The sequence below is a fragment of the Dipodomys spectabilis genome, unplaced genomic scaffold (assembly GCF_019054845.1).
Source record: "Dipodomys spectabilis isolate Male_0828 unplaced genomic scaffold, ASM1905484v1 ptg000039l, whole genome shotgun sequence".
Taxonomy (NCBI): domain Eukaryota; kingdom Metazoa; phylum Chordata; class Mammalia; order Rodentia; family Heteromyidae; genus Dipodomys; species Dipodomys spectabilis.
Window position 1 is genome coordinate 176,129 of NW_024870716.1, and position 13,781 is coordinate 189,909.

Below are 13,781 nucleotides of genomic sequence, written 5' to 3' on the forward strand. Positions count from 1 at the left end.
GGCTTTATTTAGTTTCGCTTCCTATTCTGCTAACCCTTGGAATTAATAATGCTTCTTAACCTTTGTTCAGATATTTGTCCTTAACTGTTCTATATAAATCCTCAAGTTCCCAAAATAACCTATTTATATTTCAACTATCATGCAGCCAAACCAATAAATTCATAGTCAATATAACTGCAACATGCAATCTTCCTTTCTGAGAACAGAGAATTATCTTTTCCTTCCTTTAAACTGTTCTACTTCAGAATTAACAAAGCATATTAGTATTTACACTGTTGACAGTAATTGACAGGAGAGCAATGACTGACGTATACTTGCTTGCCTACCTCCTCCAATTTAAACAGTTAAAGAACATTTAGCTCTAGCAGTGATTAATGATTACCTCTACTGGTGTTGTTTCAGGAATCTCTCTGAGAATTACGATACAACGCTTATGACTTGGTCTCACCTTCTCACCCTTCTCATCAACTTGTACCATAGGAGAAGCTGAAATTTTAAAAAGTTGGAGTGTCATTTTTCATAAGTGACAAGGAACAGTATCAAGTCAACATAAAGAATTATTGTTATTAAAACACAGCGCCTCACCTCAGTATATTCACTCTATTATACTACTACATGACTCAAAAGCTGCTGGGCAGTGCTGGGAAGGTATCACAGTGGTAGAGTGCTTGTCTTGAATGCATGAGGCCCTGGGTTTAATACCTGAGCACCACATAAACAGCAAAAGCCAGAAGTGGCTCGGTGGCTCAAGCGGTAAAGTGCTAGGCTTGAGCTGAATTGCTCAGGGACAGCACTCGGGTCCAGAATTCAAGATCCACAACCAAGAGCTGGGAAGGTGGCTCAGTGGTAGAGCGCTTGCCTTGCATGCATGAGGCCCTGGGTGCCCTGGGTTCGATTCCTCAGCACCACATAAGCAAAAAGAAAAAAGCCGGAAGTGGCGCTGTGGCTCAAGTGGTAGAACACTCGCCTTGAGCTGAAGAGCTGAGGGACAGTGCCCAGGCCCAGAGTTCAGGCCCCACGACCGGATTCCCCCCCCCCCCCAAAAAAAAGCCACCGGCTCAATGCCTGTAATCCTAGCTACTCAGGAGGCTGAGATCTGAGGATCATGGTTCAAAGCCAGCCCAGGTAGGAAAAAGTCCGTGAGACTCTTATCTCTAATAAACCACCAGAAAACCAGAAGTGGCACTGTGGCTCAAGTGGTAGAGTGCTAGCCTTGAGCTGAAGAGCTGAAGGACAGCGCCCAGGCCCAGAGTTCAGGCCCCACGACTGACTAAAAATAAAAACAAAAAATAAAAAACAAACAAAAAACCAACAACTCAAAAGCCATCTTTAGATGCTAACTTAGTGAAAATAGTCAATAATATACAGCCACATTTTTACTTCCAGCTCCTTCAGACAGCTAATATGTCATATTCCCTTGAACAGGTAAGTAGAATAAAAAAGCAGACAAGGGTGAAGTGCGGAATATTCCCTTGAACAGGTAAGTAGAATAAAAAAGCAGACAAGGGTGAAGTGCGAATATAACTGCTAAGTTTTAACCTATACAAAGAAGGCCATTTATTTGTCTCTTTGCCAACTTTCTATGTAGATAAGACTGGGCCATTTAAATACAAACCAATTAGGAATCCCATAAACTGGTGTAGCCTACTATAAATTGAAATCCTCTACTCCCAAATGTCTATTATCATAGTTAACTTTTAAACATTTTGAACATATTTCAAATAAGTGAAGATCTCTTTTAATTTAACCAAATACTTAATAAAACCCATTTAAAAGAGGCTACCAAGAAATATTAACACAAGACACTAACATTAAAAACTCTTAGAGCTTCAATCAAGAAACAAATTTTTAGCCAGCACTCAAGAGACTAAGCAAGAGTATTACAAGTTAGAGGTCAGCCTGAACTACACTGTGAGCATGAAGCCAACCTCGGCTATTTAGCTCAATTAGCATAGCACTTGGGTTCAAACCTTAATAGAAAGAGAAGAGAGAGGAAGGGAAGTAAGTGAAACTGGGGAAAGAAGGAAACAAGCAAAATTTTTAGCAAATGTGAGGTCAAATTATAGGTCCCATTTCTAATAAGTTATGAAAGATAAAAGAAAATATGTAGGGGCTAGGAGGGTGGCTCAGTGGTAGAGTGCTTGCCTTGCAAGTTCAAAGCCCTGGGTTCCATTCTTCAGTACCACATAAGCAAAAAAGGCCAGAAGTGGTACTGTGGCTCCAGTGGTAGAACGCTAGCCTTGAGCTGAAAAGCTCAAGGACAGAGACCCAGGCCAAGTTCAGGCCCCATGACAAACCAAAACCAAAAAAAAGAAAGAAAGAAAACACTATCTTACTAGCTACTCAGGAGTATGAAATCTATGGATGGAGATTCAAAGAACAGCCTGGAGTAGCCAAATCTGTGAGACTCTTATCTCCAATTAAGCAGCAAAAAGTCAGAAGCAGAGGTATGGCTCAAGTGGTATAACATCAATTGTAAGCAAAAAAGCCTAGTGAGAGTTTGTGGTCCTGAGTTCAAGCCTCAGTGCCAGCACCAAAAAAAAAAAAAGAAAAAAGTTTTAAATCGATTAATCTTTAAGTGGTGTTAAGATGACATTCTTTCTAATAGTATTCTAATATGCTATGAAAGCAAGATTTAATTTCTTATACTATCTTGCTACGCAAACATGAAAATCAAGAACCACCAAAGTACAGAATACAGAATACACATGCACACACCCATATGTACATGTGCCAGTCAGCTAACTAAAATAATTACTAGAACAAAAGGAAAAAATAAAAATTCAAATTAAAACAATTCCTTATATGATCAAAGAGCAAAATAATATGGTAACTTCTCATTTACATACATCTCAACACTTCAAGAATTAAATCAAGATCTGTGGTCAACTTTTTTATTTCTTCCATGTTGGCAACTGTCCAAATTGGGATGAACTGATCACTATCCATTTGAGATATCAAGTAAAGATCCTTCGACAAATTTTCTCTGAAATAAAGAAACAGAAAGTAATATAACAAGCAAATTCTAAAAAGGCAACTAAAATGCACCTTATTATTTTCACTGTCTAGGGAAACAAAAACATGCTTTTAGAAAAAACACATTAGTCTGGTGCCAGTGGCTCATGTCTGCAATCCTAGTTCAGGAGACTGAGATCTGAGGATCACGGTTGAAAGCCAGCCCAGGCAGGAAAGTCCATGAGACTCTGATCTGCAACTAACCAAATGAAAACCAGAAGGGGTGCCATGGCTCAAAGTGGTAGAGCGCTACCTTGAGCAAAAAAGCTCAGAAGTCCTACAAACAACAAAAAATAAAAATAAAATACGTTTTACAAACTTTTGAATTCCCAGCAGCAGGGTACTGGTGGCTCACGCCCGTAATCCTAGCTACTCGGGAGGTTGAGATCTGAGGATTGCGGATCAAAGCCAGCCAGGCAGGAAAGACCATGAGATTCCTATCTCCAATAAACCACTAGAAAACCGAAGTGGTGCTGTAGCTCAAATGATAGAGTGCTCGCCTTGAGCTGAAGAGCTGGGGGACAGTGCCCAGGCCCAGAGTTCAAGCCCCATGACTGACAAAAAATAAATAAATAAAACAAAGTTTTGAATTCCCAAACGTATTTGGTCCAATAGCTTGGACAAAGAATTTTATGGTGGGGCTGGGAAGGTGGCTCAGTGGTAGAGCGCCTGCCTTGCATGCATGAGGCCCTGGGTTCAATTTCTCAGAACCACATTAGCAAAAATAAAAAAGCTGGAAGTAGCGCTGTGGTTCAAGTGGTAGAGTGCTAGCCTTGAGCTGAAGAGCTGAGGGACAGCGCCCAGGCCCAGAGTTCAGGCCCCACGACCGGACCCAAAAAAAAAAAAAAAAAAAAAAAGAATTTTATGGCACTCAATTGATATAGGAAGAAGCTTAATACTGAACAGCAATGTATGATAGCATAATATTAGCTTGTAAACACTTGTAACATCAATGTAAGAGTAGGTATATGAAGAGTAGCTTATTGGTGAACATTTTAAAATTCATGAATACTTTTTTTTTTGTCGGTCGTGGGACTTGAACTCTGGGCCTGGGCGCTGTCCCTCAGCTCTTCAGCTCAAGGCGAGCGCTCTACCACTCGAGCTACAGCGTCACTTCCGGTTTTCTGGTGGTTTATTGGAGATAGGAGTCTCACAGTCTCTCCTGCCCGGGCTGGCTTTGAACCGCGATCCTCAGATTTCAGCCTCCTGAGTAGCTAGGATTACAGGCGTGAGCCACCAGCGCCCGGCTAAATTCATGAATACTTTTAAATTCATAAACATCTCTATTTTTCATGAGCATGCTTTCTTTACTTCTATATTTAAAATATGTATTTAAAATTAAGGTAAAAAACTAAGTTACATTAAGACAAAATATTTAAAAACTTGTATCTTATATATAAATGTTTTTAACAAACTAGAGCAAAGTCAAATTCCTGATTTTTATTTTTTGTACCAGTCTTGGGGCTTAAAACTCAGAGTCTGGGCATTGTTACTCAACTATTTTACTCAAGGCTGGTCCTCTACTGCTTGAGCTGCAGCTCTACTTCCAGTGTTTGTTCATTTGTTTTAGAGGTAAATGAAGATACAAGCTCTAGACTTTCCTCCCTGGGCTGGCTCGGAACATCTCAGGCTCCTGAGTAGTTAGGATTATAGGCATGAACAACCAGTGCCCAACTAAATTCTTGATTTTATTGAAATATAATCTTACTGTTGTAACTAAGATGTTGTACAGAGGGGTTACGATTTCACAAGCCATGTAATGAGTACATTTCTTTCTTTCTTTTTTTGCCAGACCTGGGGCTTAAACTCAGGGCCTGAGCACTGTCTCTGAGCATTTTGCTCAAAGCTAGCTGAGTACATTTCTTTTTGGACTATATCATCCCTTCCTTCGCTTCCTCCATTTTTGAGACAAGGTCTCATCACATAGCCTAGGTTGGTCTTGAATGCATATCTCTGCTTGCCTGGTCTTGGGATTACAAGCATTCACCACTATGCCAGCTCAAATTCTAACCATTTTTATTCATACCAAATATTCTTTGAAGCAAATTAGCTGAAAATAGGTACAAGTCTTCGTTTAAAAGATCTCTCTCGCCGGGCGCCGATGGCTCACGCCTGTAATCCTAGCTACTCAGGAGGCTGAGATCTGAGAATCGCGGTTCAAAGCCAGCCCGGGCAGAAAAGACCGTGAGACTCCTATCTCCAATAAACCACTAGAAAACCGTAAGTGGCACTGTAGCTCAAGTGGTAGAGCGCTCGCCTTGAGCTGAAGAGCTGAGGGACAGCGCCCAGGCCCAGAGTTCAAACCCCATGACCGACAAAAAAAAAAAGATCTCTCTCAAAGGGCCTGACCTACTACCCCATTTAAACGTGCAACCACACAGGTACTTTGAACTCTCCTTTCCTTTGCTTCTACTGTTCTATTTACCTTCTCCCCATACCAATTACTATTAAATATTGCTTATTTGTTAAGTCTACAATTTGGGTGCTCTGGCCAGAATATGGGCTCCATGTAAGAACTTTTTTGTTGTTGCTGCTCCGTTGTGGGGCATGAATCTAGGCCTGAGCACTGTCCCTCAGTTCTTAAGTTCAAGGTGAACACTATACCACTTGAGCCACACCACCACTTCCAGAACATTTTTTTGGTTGCTGATGGGCTGGAACTCAAGGTGCTGAGCTCCTTTGTTCCAGGCTAGTACTCTACCACTTTGAGCCTCCAATTTCCCAGTGGTTAATTGGAGATAAACAGTCTCACAGACTTTTCTGCTCAGGCTGGCTTCAACTGCAAACCACAGATCTCAGCCTCCTAAGTAGCTAGAATTACAGGCATGAGCCACCAGTGCCCAACCATGGAATATCTTGGTTGTTCAAAAATGATTCAATGGAGGCTGGGAAGGTAGTTCATTGGTAAAGTGCTTGCCTCACATGTATGAGGCCCTGGGTTCGATTCCTCAGCACCACATAAGCAGGAAAAAAAAAAAAAGCCACAAGTGGCACTGTGGCTCAAGTGGTAGAGTGCTAGCCTTGAACTGAAGAGCTGAAGGACAGCGCCCAGGCCCAGGTCCCCACAATCGGACCCCCCCCCCCAAAAAAAGAACTTGAAAATCAAACCTTGGTAAACATGATCTTTGCACAACTAAAAAAGGTGTAGCTTAGTCTTAATTCTCATGGTCAATAGGTCTTTATTTTTTGTGCTGGTACTAAACAATGATTTTAAAATACACCATTAAAAGGAAATAATCACCACTATTCTACTTAATTTCATCTATAATCCATGCAAAACCAATTGAAAACTAGACAAATAGCAATTTTCAAAAAATTCTATACCGTGAGAAACAGAATTCTAGTTGTTTTCTCAGACATTCTTTTAGGTCTTCTGTAGAAATTGCTGAACTTTCTCCTGATAGTAGAAAACAAGAGAAGAAAAGATTAATATCAAGTTATCATAGGATGAAACTACCATACTATACTCAAGCTAAAAAATGTATACAAATTAACATTTTTATTAACATATTTATTTTTGCAACTAGTTCCAGGTTTAATTTGTTTCAACATATTCTTTTTTCAGATAGATTTTATTTTTCATTTTTTTAATTTATTTTTCAGTCTTGGGGCTTGAACTCAGGACCTAAGCACTGTCCCATAGCTCTTCAACTCAAGGCTAGTGCTCTACCACTTTGGTATTCTGGTGATTATTTGGAGATGAGTCTCATAAACTTTCCTGCCCAGGCTGGCTTTTACCATGATCCTCAGGTATTAGCCTCCTGAGTAGCTAGGATTATAGGCATCAGCCCACTGGTGTCCAGTTTTATATTAAGAATTATCTTTTTTTGGGTGGATCCATTGCAACAATGAGATGTACAAGTCGTTATGTGGAAAAACGAACTTTACAACTCTGGTGGGGGGGAGTTGGACTTGGTGGGGGGGGTGGGGGAAGGATGGGAAGGGATGGGAAGGAGAAACAAAGGAGGAGGCTACAATGCTTGGTAAGAAATGTACTCATTATCTTGCCCAATGTAATTGTAACCCCTCTGTACAGTATTTTCACAATAAAAAAATAAAATAAAAAGAATTATCTTTTTTTGATGTTGTTGGTCACAGGGCTTGAACTCTGGGCCTGGGTGCTATCCCTCAGCTCTTCAGCTCAAGGCAAGCGCTTTACCACTTGAGCCACAGCACCACTTCCAGTTTTCTGGTGGTTTATTGCAGATATGAGTCTCACGGACTTTCTTGCCTGGGCTGGCTTTGAACCATGATCCTTAGATCTCAGCCTCCTGAGTAGCTAGGATTACAGGCGTGAGCCACCAGCGCTCGGCTATTAAGAATTATCATCTAGGAATATAGTTTAATTCCAAAGTGCTTAACTAGTGTGTGTGAGACAATGGATTCCATCTCTAGCACCACAAAAAACTTTTTCTTGCCGAGTGCTGGTGGCTAACACCTGTAATTGTAGCTACTCAAGAGCCTGAGATCTGGGGGGAGGATGAGAAGGGAAAACAAAGGAGGAGGCTGCAATGCTTGATAAGAAATGTACTCATTATCTTGCCCATGTAATTGTAACTCCTCTGTACAGTATTTTCACAATTAAAAAAAAAACAAAAAGAGGCTGAGATCTGAGGATTGAGGTTCAAAACCAGCTGGGGCAGGAAAGACAATGAGACTCCTATCTTCAATAAACCACCAGAAAACCAGAAGTGGCGCTGTAGCTCAAGTGGTAGAGCGCTCGCCTTGAGCTGAAGAGCTGAGGCACAGCGCTCAGGCCCAGATTTCAAGTCCCATGACCAAAAAAAAAAAACTTTTTAAATTTTTTTATTGTGCCAGTACTATAACTTGATCTCAGGATCTCCTGTTCTTCCTTATTTGCTCAAGACAGCTAGCTGCTCAACCACTTGAGCCGCAGCTCTGAGTGCTAGTTAGCTGGTGATTAAGAGATAAAGTCTCTCAGATTTGTCTGCACAGGCTGGCTTTTAGCTAGGATGGAAGGCATGAGGCACAAGAACTCAGACAAATTGTTTAAACCAAGAAATTTATATAGGGCTGGGAAGGTGTCTCAGTGGTAGAGCGCTTGCCTTGCATGCCTGAGGCCCTGGGTTCAATTCCCCAGCACCACATAAGCAAAAAAGGAAAAAAGCTGGAAGTGGTGCTGTGGCTCAAGTGGTAGAGTACTAGCCTTGAGCTGAAGAGCTATGGGACAGTGCCCAGGCCCAGAGTTCAAGCCCACAACCGGACCCAAAAAAAAAAAAAAAAAGAAAGAAATTTATACAATGTAGATGTGTGGCTTAAGTTGTAGAGCACCAAGCCATGAGTGAAACAGCTCACTGCAGTGTGAAGCCTGGAGTTCAAGCCCCCATATAGGGGAGAAAATGAGGGATTTTTAAATTTAAAAAAGACACCACGACCATGAAATACTAAAATACAACTTAGCAACTATGTTGTAATACTGCTAAAAACATTTTTTTTTGTTTTTTTGGCAGGGGGTCTGTTATGGGGCTTAAACTCAGGACCTAGGCACTGTCCCCAAGCCTCTTCATGTTCAAGGCTAGCACTCTTACCACTTGAGCCACAGTGCCACTTCTGGTTTTCTGGCAGTTAATTGCAGATTAAGTGTCTCATGGATTTTCCTGCCTGGGCTGGCTTCAACTGCAATCCTCAGATCTCAGCCTCCTGAGTAGCTAGGATTACAAGAGTAAGCCACCAGCACTTGGTGTGAAATACTTCTAAAAATGTAGCAACTGCAGGCTGGGAATGTGGCTTAGTGGTAGAGTGCTTGCCCGGAAAGCATGAAGCCCTGGGTTTCATTCCTAAGTACTACATAAACAGAAAAGGCTAGAAGTGTCACTGTGGCTCAAGTAATAGAATGCTGGCCTTGAGCAAAAAGAAGCTCAGGGACAGTGCCCAGGCCATTGAATTCAAGCCCCAGGACTGACCAAAAAACAAAAGTGGCAACTGAAGCTGAGCACCAGTGACTCTCACCTGTAATCCTACCTATTCAGAAAATTTGAGAATCTCTTTCCCATTAAGTAGCAAAACACACCCGTTACCCAACACTTTTTTAAATTTATTTATGCTCTTTTGTGTCAGTACTGGGCCTTGAACTCAGGCCCTCATACTTTCACTTAACTTTTCTGCTCAAAGCTGATATCCTACCACTTGAATCATGCTTACAGTTCTGATTATTTGCCAGTTAAGGAGACAAGAGTCTCCCAGACTTTCCTAATTGGGCTGGCTTTGAACCTTTACTCTCAGATCTCAGTCTCTGAATGGCTAGGATTATAAGTGTAAATCATGTGAACCACCAGAGACTAGGTTAAACACTGTTTTTAGATATATTTCATGCTAACCAAAGTTACAGGAAAACTGATAGAACTTGCAATGATTCCAAGAAACTTGGACCCTTTCAAAGGTTATAATCTGAATGTCTTTTACCATTTTTCCTAGTAGCTTTAATTTCATACTTACTCTGTTTAATAGGACCTCACAAAACATTCTTTTGTGGATCAAGTATTAGAATCCAGCTTTGAAGGGGGGTGGAGGGAGGGAAAGCTAAATGAGAGCACAAGAACTTGAGTTCAAGTCCCAGTATAAGCGCCAAAACAATTTATAAATTTCATGTTGAGGTTTTAGAAGTACTTTTTTTTTTCTTTTGGTGCCCTTCCTTAGTCTTGAACTCAAGGTCTGGGCATTGTGCCCATGCTGTTTTACTAAAGGCTAGCACTCTACCACTTGTGCCAAAGCTCTACTTCAAGCTTTTTGATGGTGTATTAAAGATCAAAATTTCATGGACTGGGACTGGGAAGGTGGCTCAGTGGTAGAGTGCTTGCCTAGCATGCATGAGGCCCTGGGTTTGATTCCTCAGCACCACATAGCAGAAAAAAAATAAAGCCGGAAGTGGCGCTGTGGCTCAAGTGGTAGAGTGCTAGTCTTGAGCTGAAGAGCTGAGGGACAGCGCCCAGGCCCAGAGTTCAAGCCCCACCACCGGACCCAAAAAAAAAATTTTCATGGACTTTCCTGCCCAGGCTGGCTTTGAACTGTGATCCTCAGATCTAAGCCTCTTGAGTAGCAAGGATTACAGGCATGACCCACTGGCACCTGGCTTAAGTATTGGCAAAAGTTTATTTTTTCTGCCAGTTCTGGGGTTTAGGTGTTATGCCAAAGCTTCATTTGCTTAAGGCTAAAGCTCAACCTCTTGAGTCACACGGCTCCACTTCTGGTTCTTTTGGTAGGTCAGTGGAGATAAAGAATCTCCACTAGCCTGGAGCTGGTGACTTACACCTGTAATCCTAGCTACTCACGAGGCTGACATCTAAGAATAAAGGTTCAAAGCCAGACCAAGCAGAAAAGTCTGAATTTTTTTTTTTTTTTGCAAGTCCTGGGGCTTGAACTCAGGGCCTGGGCACTATCCCTGAGCCATGTGGGCTCAAGTGGTAGAGTACTAGCTTGAGCAAAGAAGCTCAAAGACTGTGCCCAAGCCCTGAGTTCAAGCCTCATTACCGAAAAAAATAAAAGTATCCACTAGATATTCCTGCCACCGCTGGTTTTGAACTGTGATCTTCAGATCTCAGATTCCTGTGTAGCTAGAATTGCAGGTGTAAGCCACAGATGCCTGGTTGACAAAAGTACTTTTAACTACCACCTAACATTCTATTAACATAAATCTTTGCACTGAAGAAAACAAACTGATCAAAGAAAACAATTTGATCAATGCCATATGTTTAACAATGATGGGAGGGTGATTAGGCTAGTGAATTCTCAGTTTATTAGTATAACTAAGAAGGTTACCAGAAACGTCATATATTTGGTAACTGAGATCTTCAGGTCCTAAAATCATTCCTTCAGTTGATTCTTCAATGCCTGTAGTGTTTCTTGCAGTTTCACAAGATGTAGAATACATTACTTCATATTCCTTACACATATCCTCTGAAAGCTCTGTATTACCTGCATTAAACAAAAGACATGACAAGTGAGTAGGAGCTCTAAATCCTGTCTTAGGAACTCTGGGGAGTTTATCTTCAATAAAAAGATTTTAAAGTATTATACTAGTTGAGGTGTCCACATGGTTTTAGTAATACTTATTTTTCAACAAAAGATTGGTTTACCATTATGGGTAAGCTAAAATGATTAACAATAACAAACTTACATAAGCATTATATAAGTAACAGACTATTCCAATGAAGCAATGATCAGATGTAGGAAATAACTGAATGATGAGGGCTCTGACCTTACCAATGTATTAATCTGATGGGTTCATAATTTGATGAACTATTTGGAAGTGATGGAAACAAGGGAAGTAGAACTGAGTTGAAGCAAGTGGGATCTAGCCGTGTCATATCTTTCTCCTCTAATCCCAAAAGTAAGAAGCTCTTCTCCACAGCAAGCTTCCCAAGCTGATGTTAACTACAGCAAAGGCCCAAAGTGACAGGGTCAAGTGATAATGAATGGAAAACTGAGCCATGAGCCAAAATAAATCGTTGCTTCTTAAAAAGCTAACTTTCTCAGTTGAAGTGACAAAAAGGTGATCAACAGGGCTGGGAAGGTGGCTCAGTGGTAGAGTGCTTGTCTTGCATGCATGAGGCCCACATAAGCAGAAAAAGCACTGTGGCTCAAGTGGTAGAGTGCTAGCCTTGAGCTGAAGAGCTGAGGGACAGTGCGCAGACCCAGAGTTCAGGCCCCACGAACAACAAGAAAAAGACAAAGACAAAAAGGCTGATCATAATATCAAATAATCAAAGGATATAGCTGAAAGCTCTGCATTAACTAAAAGTGGAGCCTTGTATTAAAATATTTAGCTCTTACCCTCAGGATGCGATCCTGATGTGGCTGCTGTTTCATGCCAAGAGCTTTCCGTTCCATGAGTCACAGAAGTAGCATCAGGATTTCCTGGAGGAACTTCTTGCCATACTTTGGCATTAGGATTTAAACTAGTCCCTTTAGATGTTACCTGCTAAATAATCAAAGGATCTACTTGTAAATTTTAAAACTGGATTAAAATAATAAATCTAAATAATTTGTTACTTAAATGTGAAAAAAATCAAGCAATTTAATATTAGTAGGCATTATGCAAATATCACCTTGTTCTATTCTGATCAACTTGGAAATAGAAAAATCTTTAATAAAATGTCTATGTAAGCCTCTATAAGCTACTATTTAAACACTAATTTTTATTGTCATCTATCTGAAAATATCGCCAAAATTTTTCTTTTCTTTTTTTTTTTGGTCCGGTTGTGGGGCCTGAACTCTGGGCCTGAGCACTGTCCCTCAGCTCTTCAGCTCAAGGCTAGTGCCCTACCACTTAAGCCACAGCGCCACTTCTGGCTTTTTTCTTTTTGCTAATGTGGTGCTGAGGAATCGAATCCAGGGCCTCAGGCATGCAAGGCAAGCGCTCTACCACTGAGCCAACTTCCCAGCCCCTCACCAAAATTTTTCAAACTATTCATTTTTGAGATACTGTGTTTGTGAATCTAAAGCAATTTTTGTTATCTGTAGCAATTTCATAGAATAAATTGTTTTAATTGCCATCAAAGTTGTAACACAATAGTTTATTCGAGGTAAGAGCCCTCTGGATTTTTCTGCCCAGGCTGGGTTTGAACGACAATCATCAGATCTCAGCCTCCTAAGTAGCTAGGATTATAGGTGTGAGCCACCAGTGCTGGACTAAATATTACTTTTGCTCATTTGTGAAAGCTAGACCTTAAAGCTACACAAATTCATGGATATATAAACACATATGTTTGTGGGGGGGTGTATATAAACACAGAAAAATTTTTACTATGACACTGTTTGGAGGATGAGGGTAAGGAGAGGGAAAAAAGTTAGATGGAAGGTGAATAATTTTGAAACATATTGCAACTATGCATGAAGATGGTATAAGGAATCCTAATGAAAGTTGTTGGTCAACAGTGGATTAGGGGGCTGGGATAGACAGAAGAGTAGGTGATTCTGAAATATATATTGCTCTGAAATACAATGGTGAAACTCCTTGGTACAACTAATACTAAGAAAAACATGAAGCTGGGGGCTTGGTGGCTCATGCTTGTAATCCTAGCTACTCAGGAGGCTGAGATCTGAAGATCACAATTGAAAGCCAGCCAAGGCACAAAAGTCCTTGAGACTCTTACCTCCAATTGACCACCAGAAAGCCAGAAGTGGCGCTGTGGCTCAAGTGGTGAGCACTAGCCTTGAACTGAAGAGCTGAGGGACAGTGCCCAGGACAAGAATTCAAGCCCCATGACCTACCCAAAAAAAAAAAAGATGAATAAAGTCCAAACAGCTTATTTGCATAGATTGAAGACTGAACAATGAGCCGGGCGCTGGTGGCTCACGCCTGTAATCCTAGCTACTGAGGAGGCTAAGATCTGAGGATTGCGGTTCAAAGCCAGCCCAGGCAGGAAAGACTGTGAGACTCCTATCTCCAATAAACCACCAGAAAACCGGAAGTGGCACTGTAGCTCAAGTGGTAGAGCACTCGCCTTGAGCTGAAGAGCTGAGGGACAGCACTCAGGCCCAGAGTTCAAACCCCAAGACCAAAAAAGAAAAAAAAAAAAAAAAGACTGAAAAATGAAACCAGTTGAAATTGTTTCAACAAGTAGGTAAGAGTGTTTGAGTAAGGTTCATCAGGATACATTGTATGCACATATGAATGTTACAATAAAACTCCCTTTTGTACAACTAAGGCTGTAACATAATTACCTTCTATCAGGCCCCACCCCTTAATTGGTGTACAGTATCTCAACAAGGCCACCCTGGAGACACCATGTTTCTTAGTTAGTGAA

General features: G+C 41.1%; 1 protein-coding gene across 7 annotated transcripts in view; it reads right to left on the minus strand.

The window, feature by feature from the left end:
• Larp4 (La ribonucleoprotein 4) overlaps nt 1-13,781 on the minus strand; it is a 169,805-nt gene that overhangs the window by 26,050 nt on the left and 129,974 nt on the right. For 5 of the 7 annotated variants that reach the window (XM_042677475.1, XM_042677474.1, XM_042677478.1 and 2 more), the window contains 5 exons: nt 11,806-11,953; nt 10,792-10,947; nt 6,340-6,412; nt 2,850-2,986; nt 383-486 (listed from right to left, as the gene is read on the minus strand). In XM_042677475.1, coding sequence (XP_042533409.1) covers nt 383-486; nt 2,850-2,986; nt 6,340-6,412; nt 10,792-10,947; nt 11,806-11,953 — 618 coding nt within the window. The remainder of the gene's footprint in view (nt 1-382; nt 487-2,849; nt 2,987-6,339; nt 6,413-10,791; nt 10,948-11,805; nt 11,954-13,781) is intronic. The other 2 variants (XM_042677476.1, XM_042677473.1) reach the window with 1 other exon arrangement.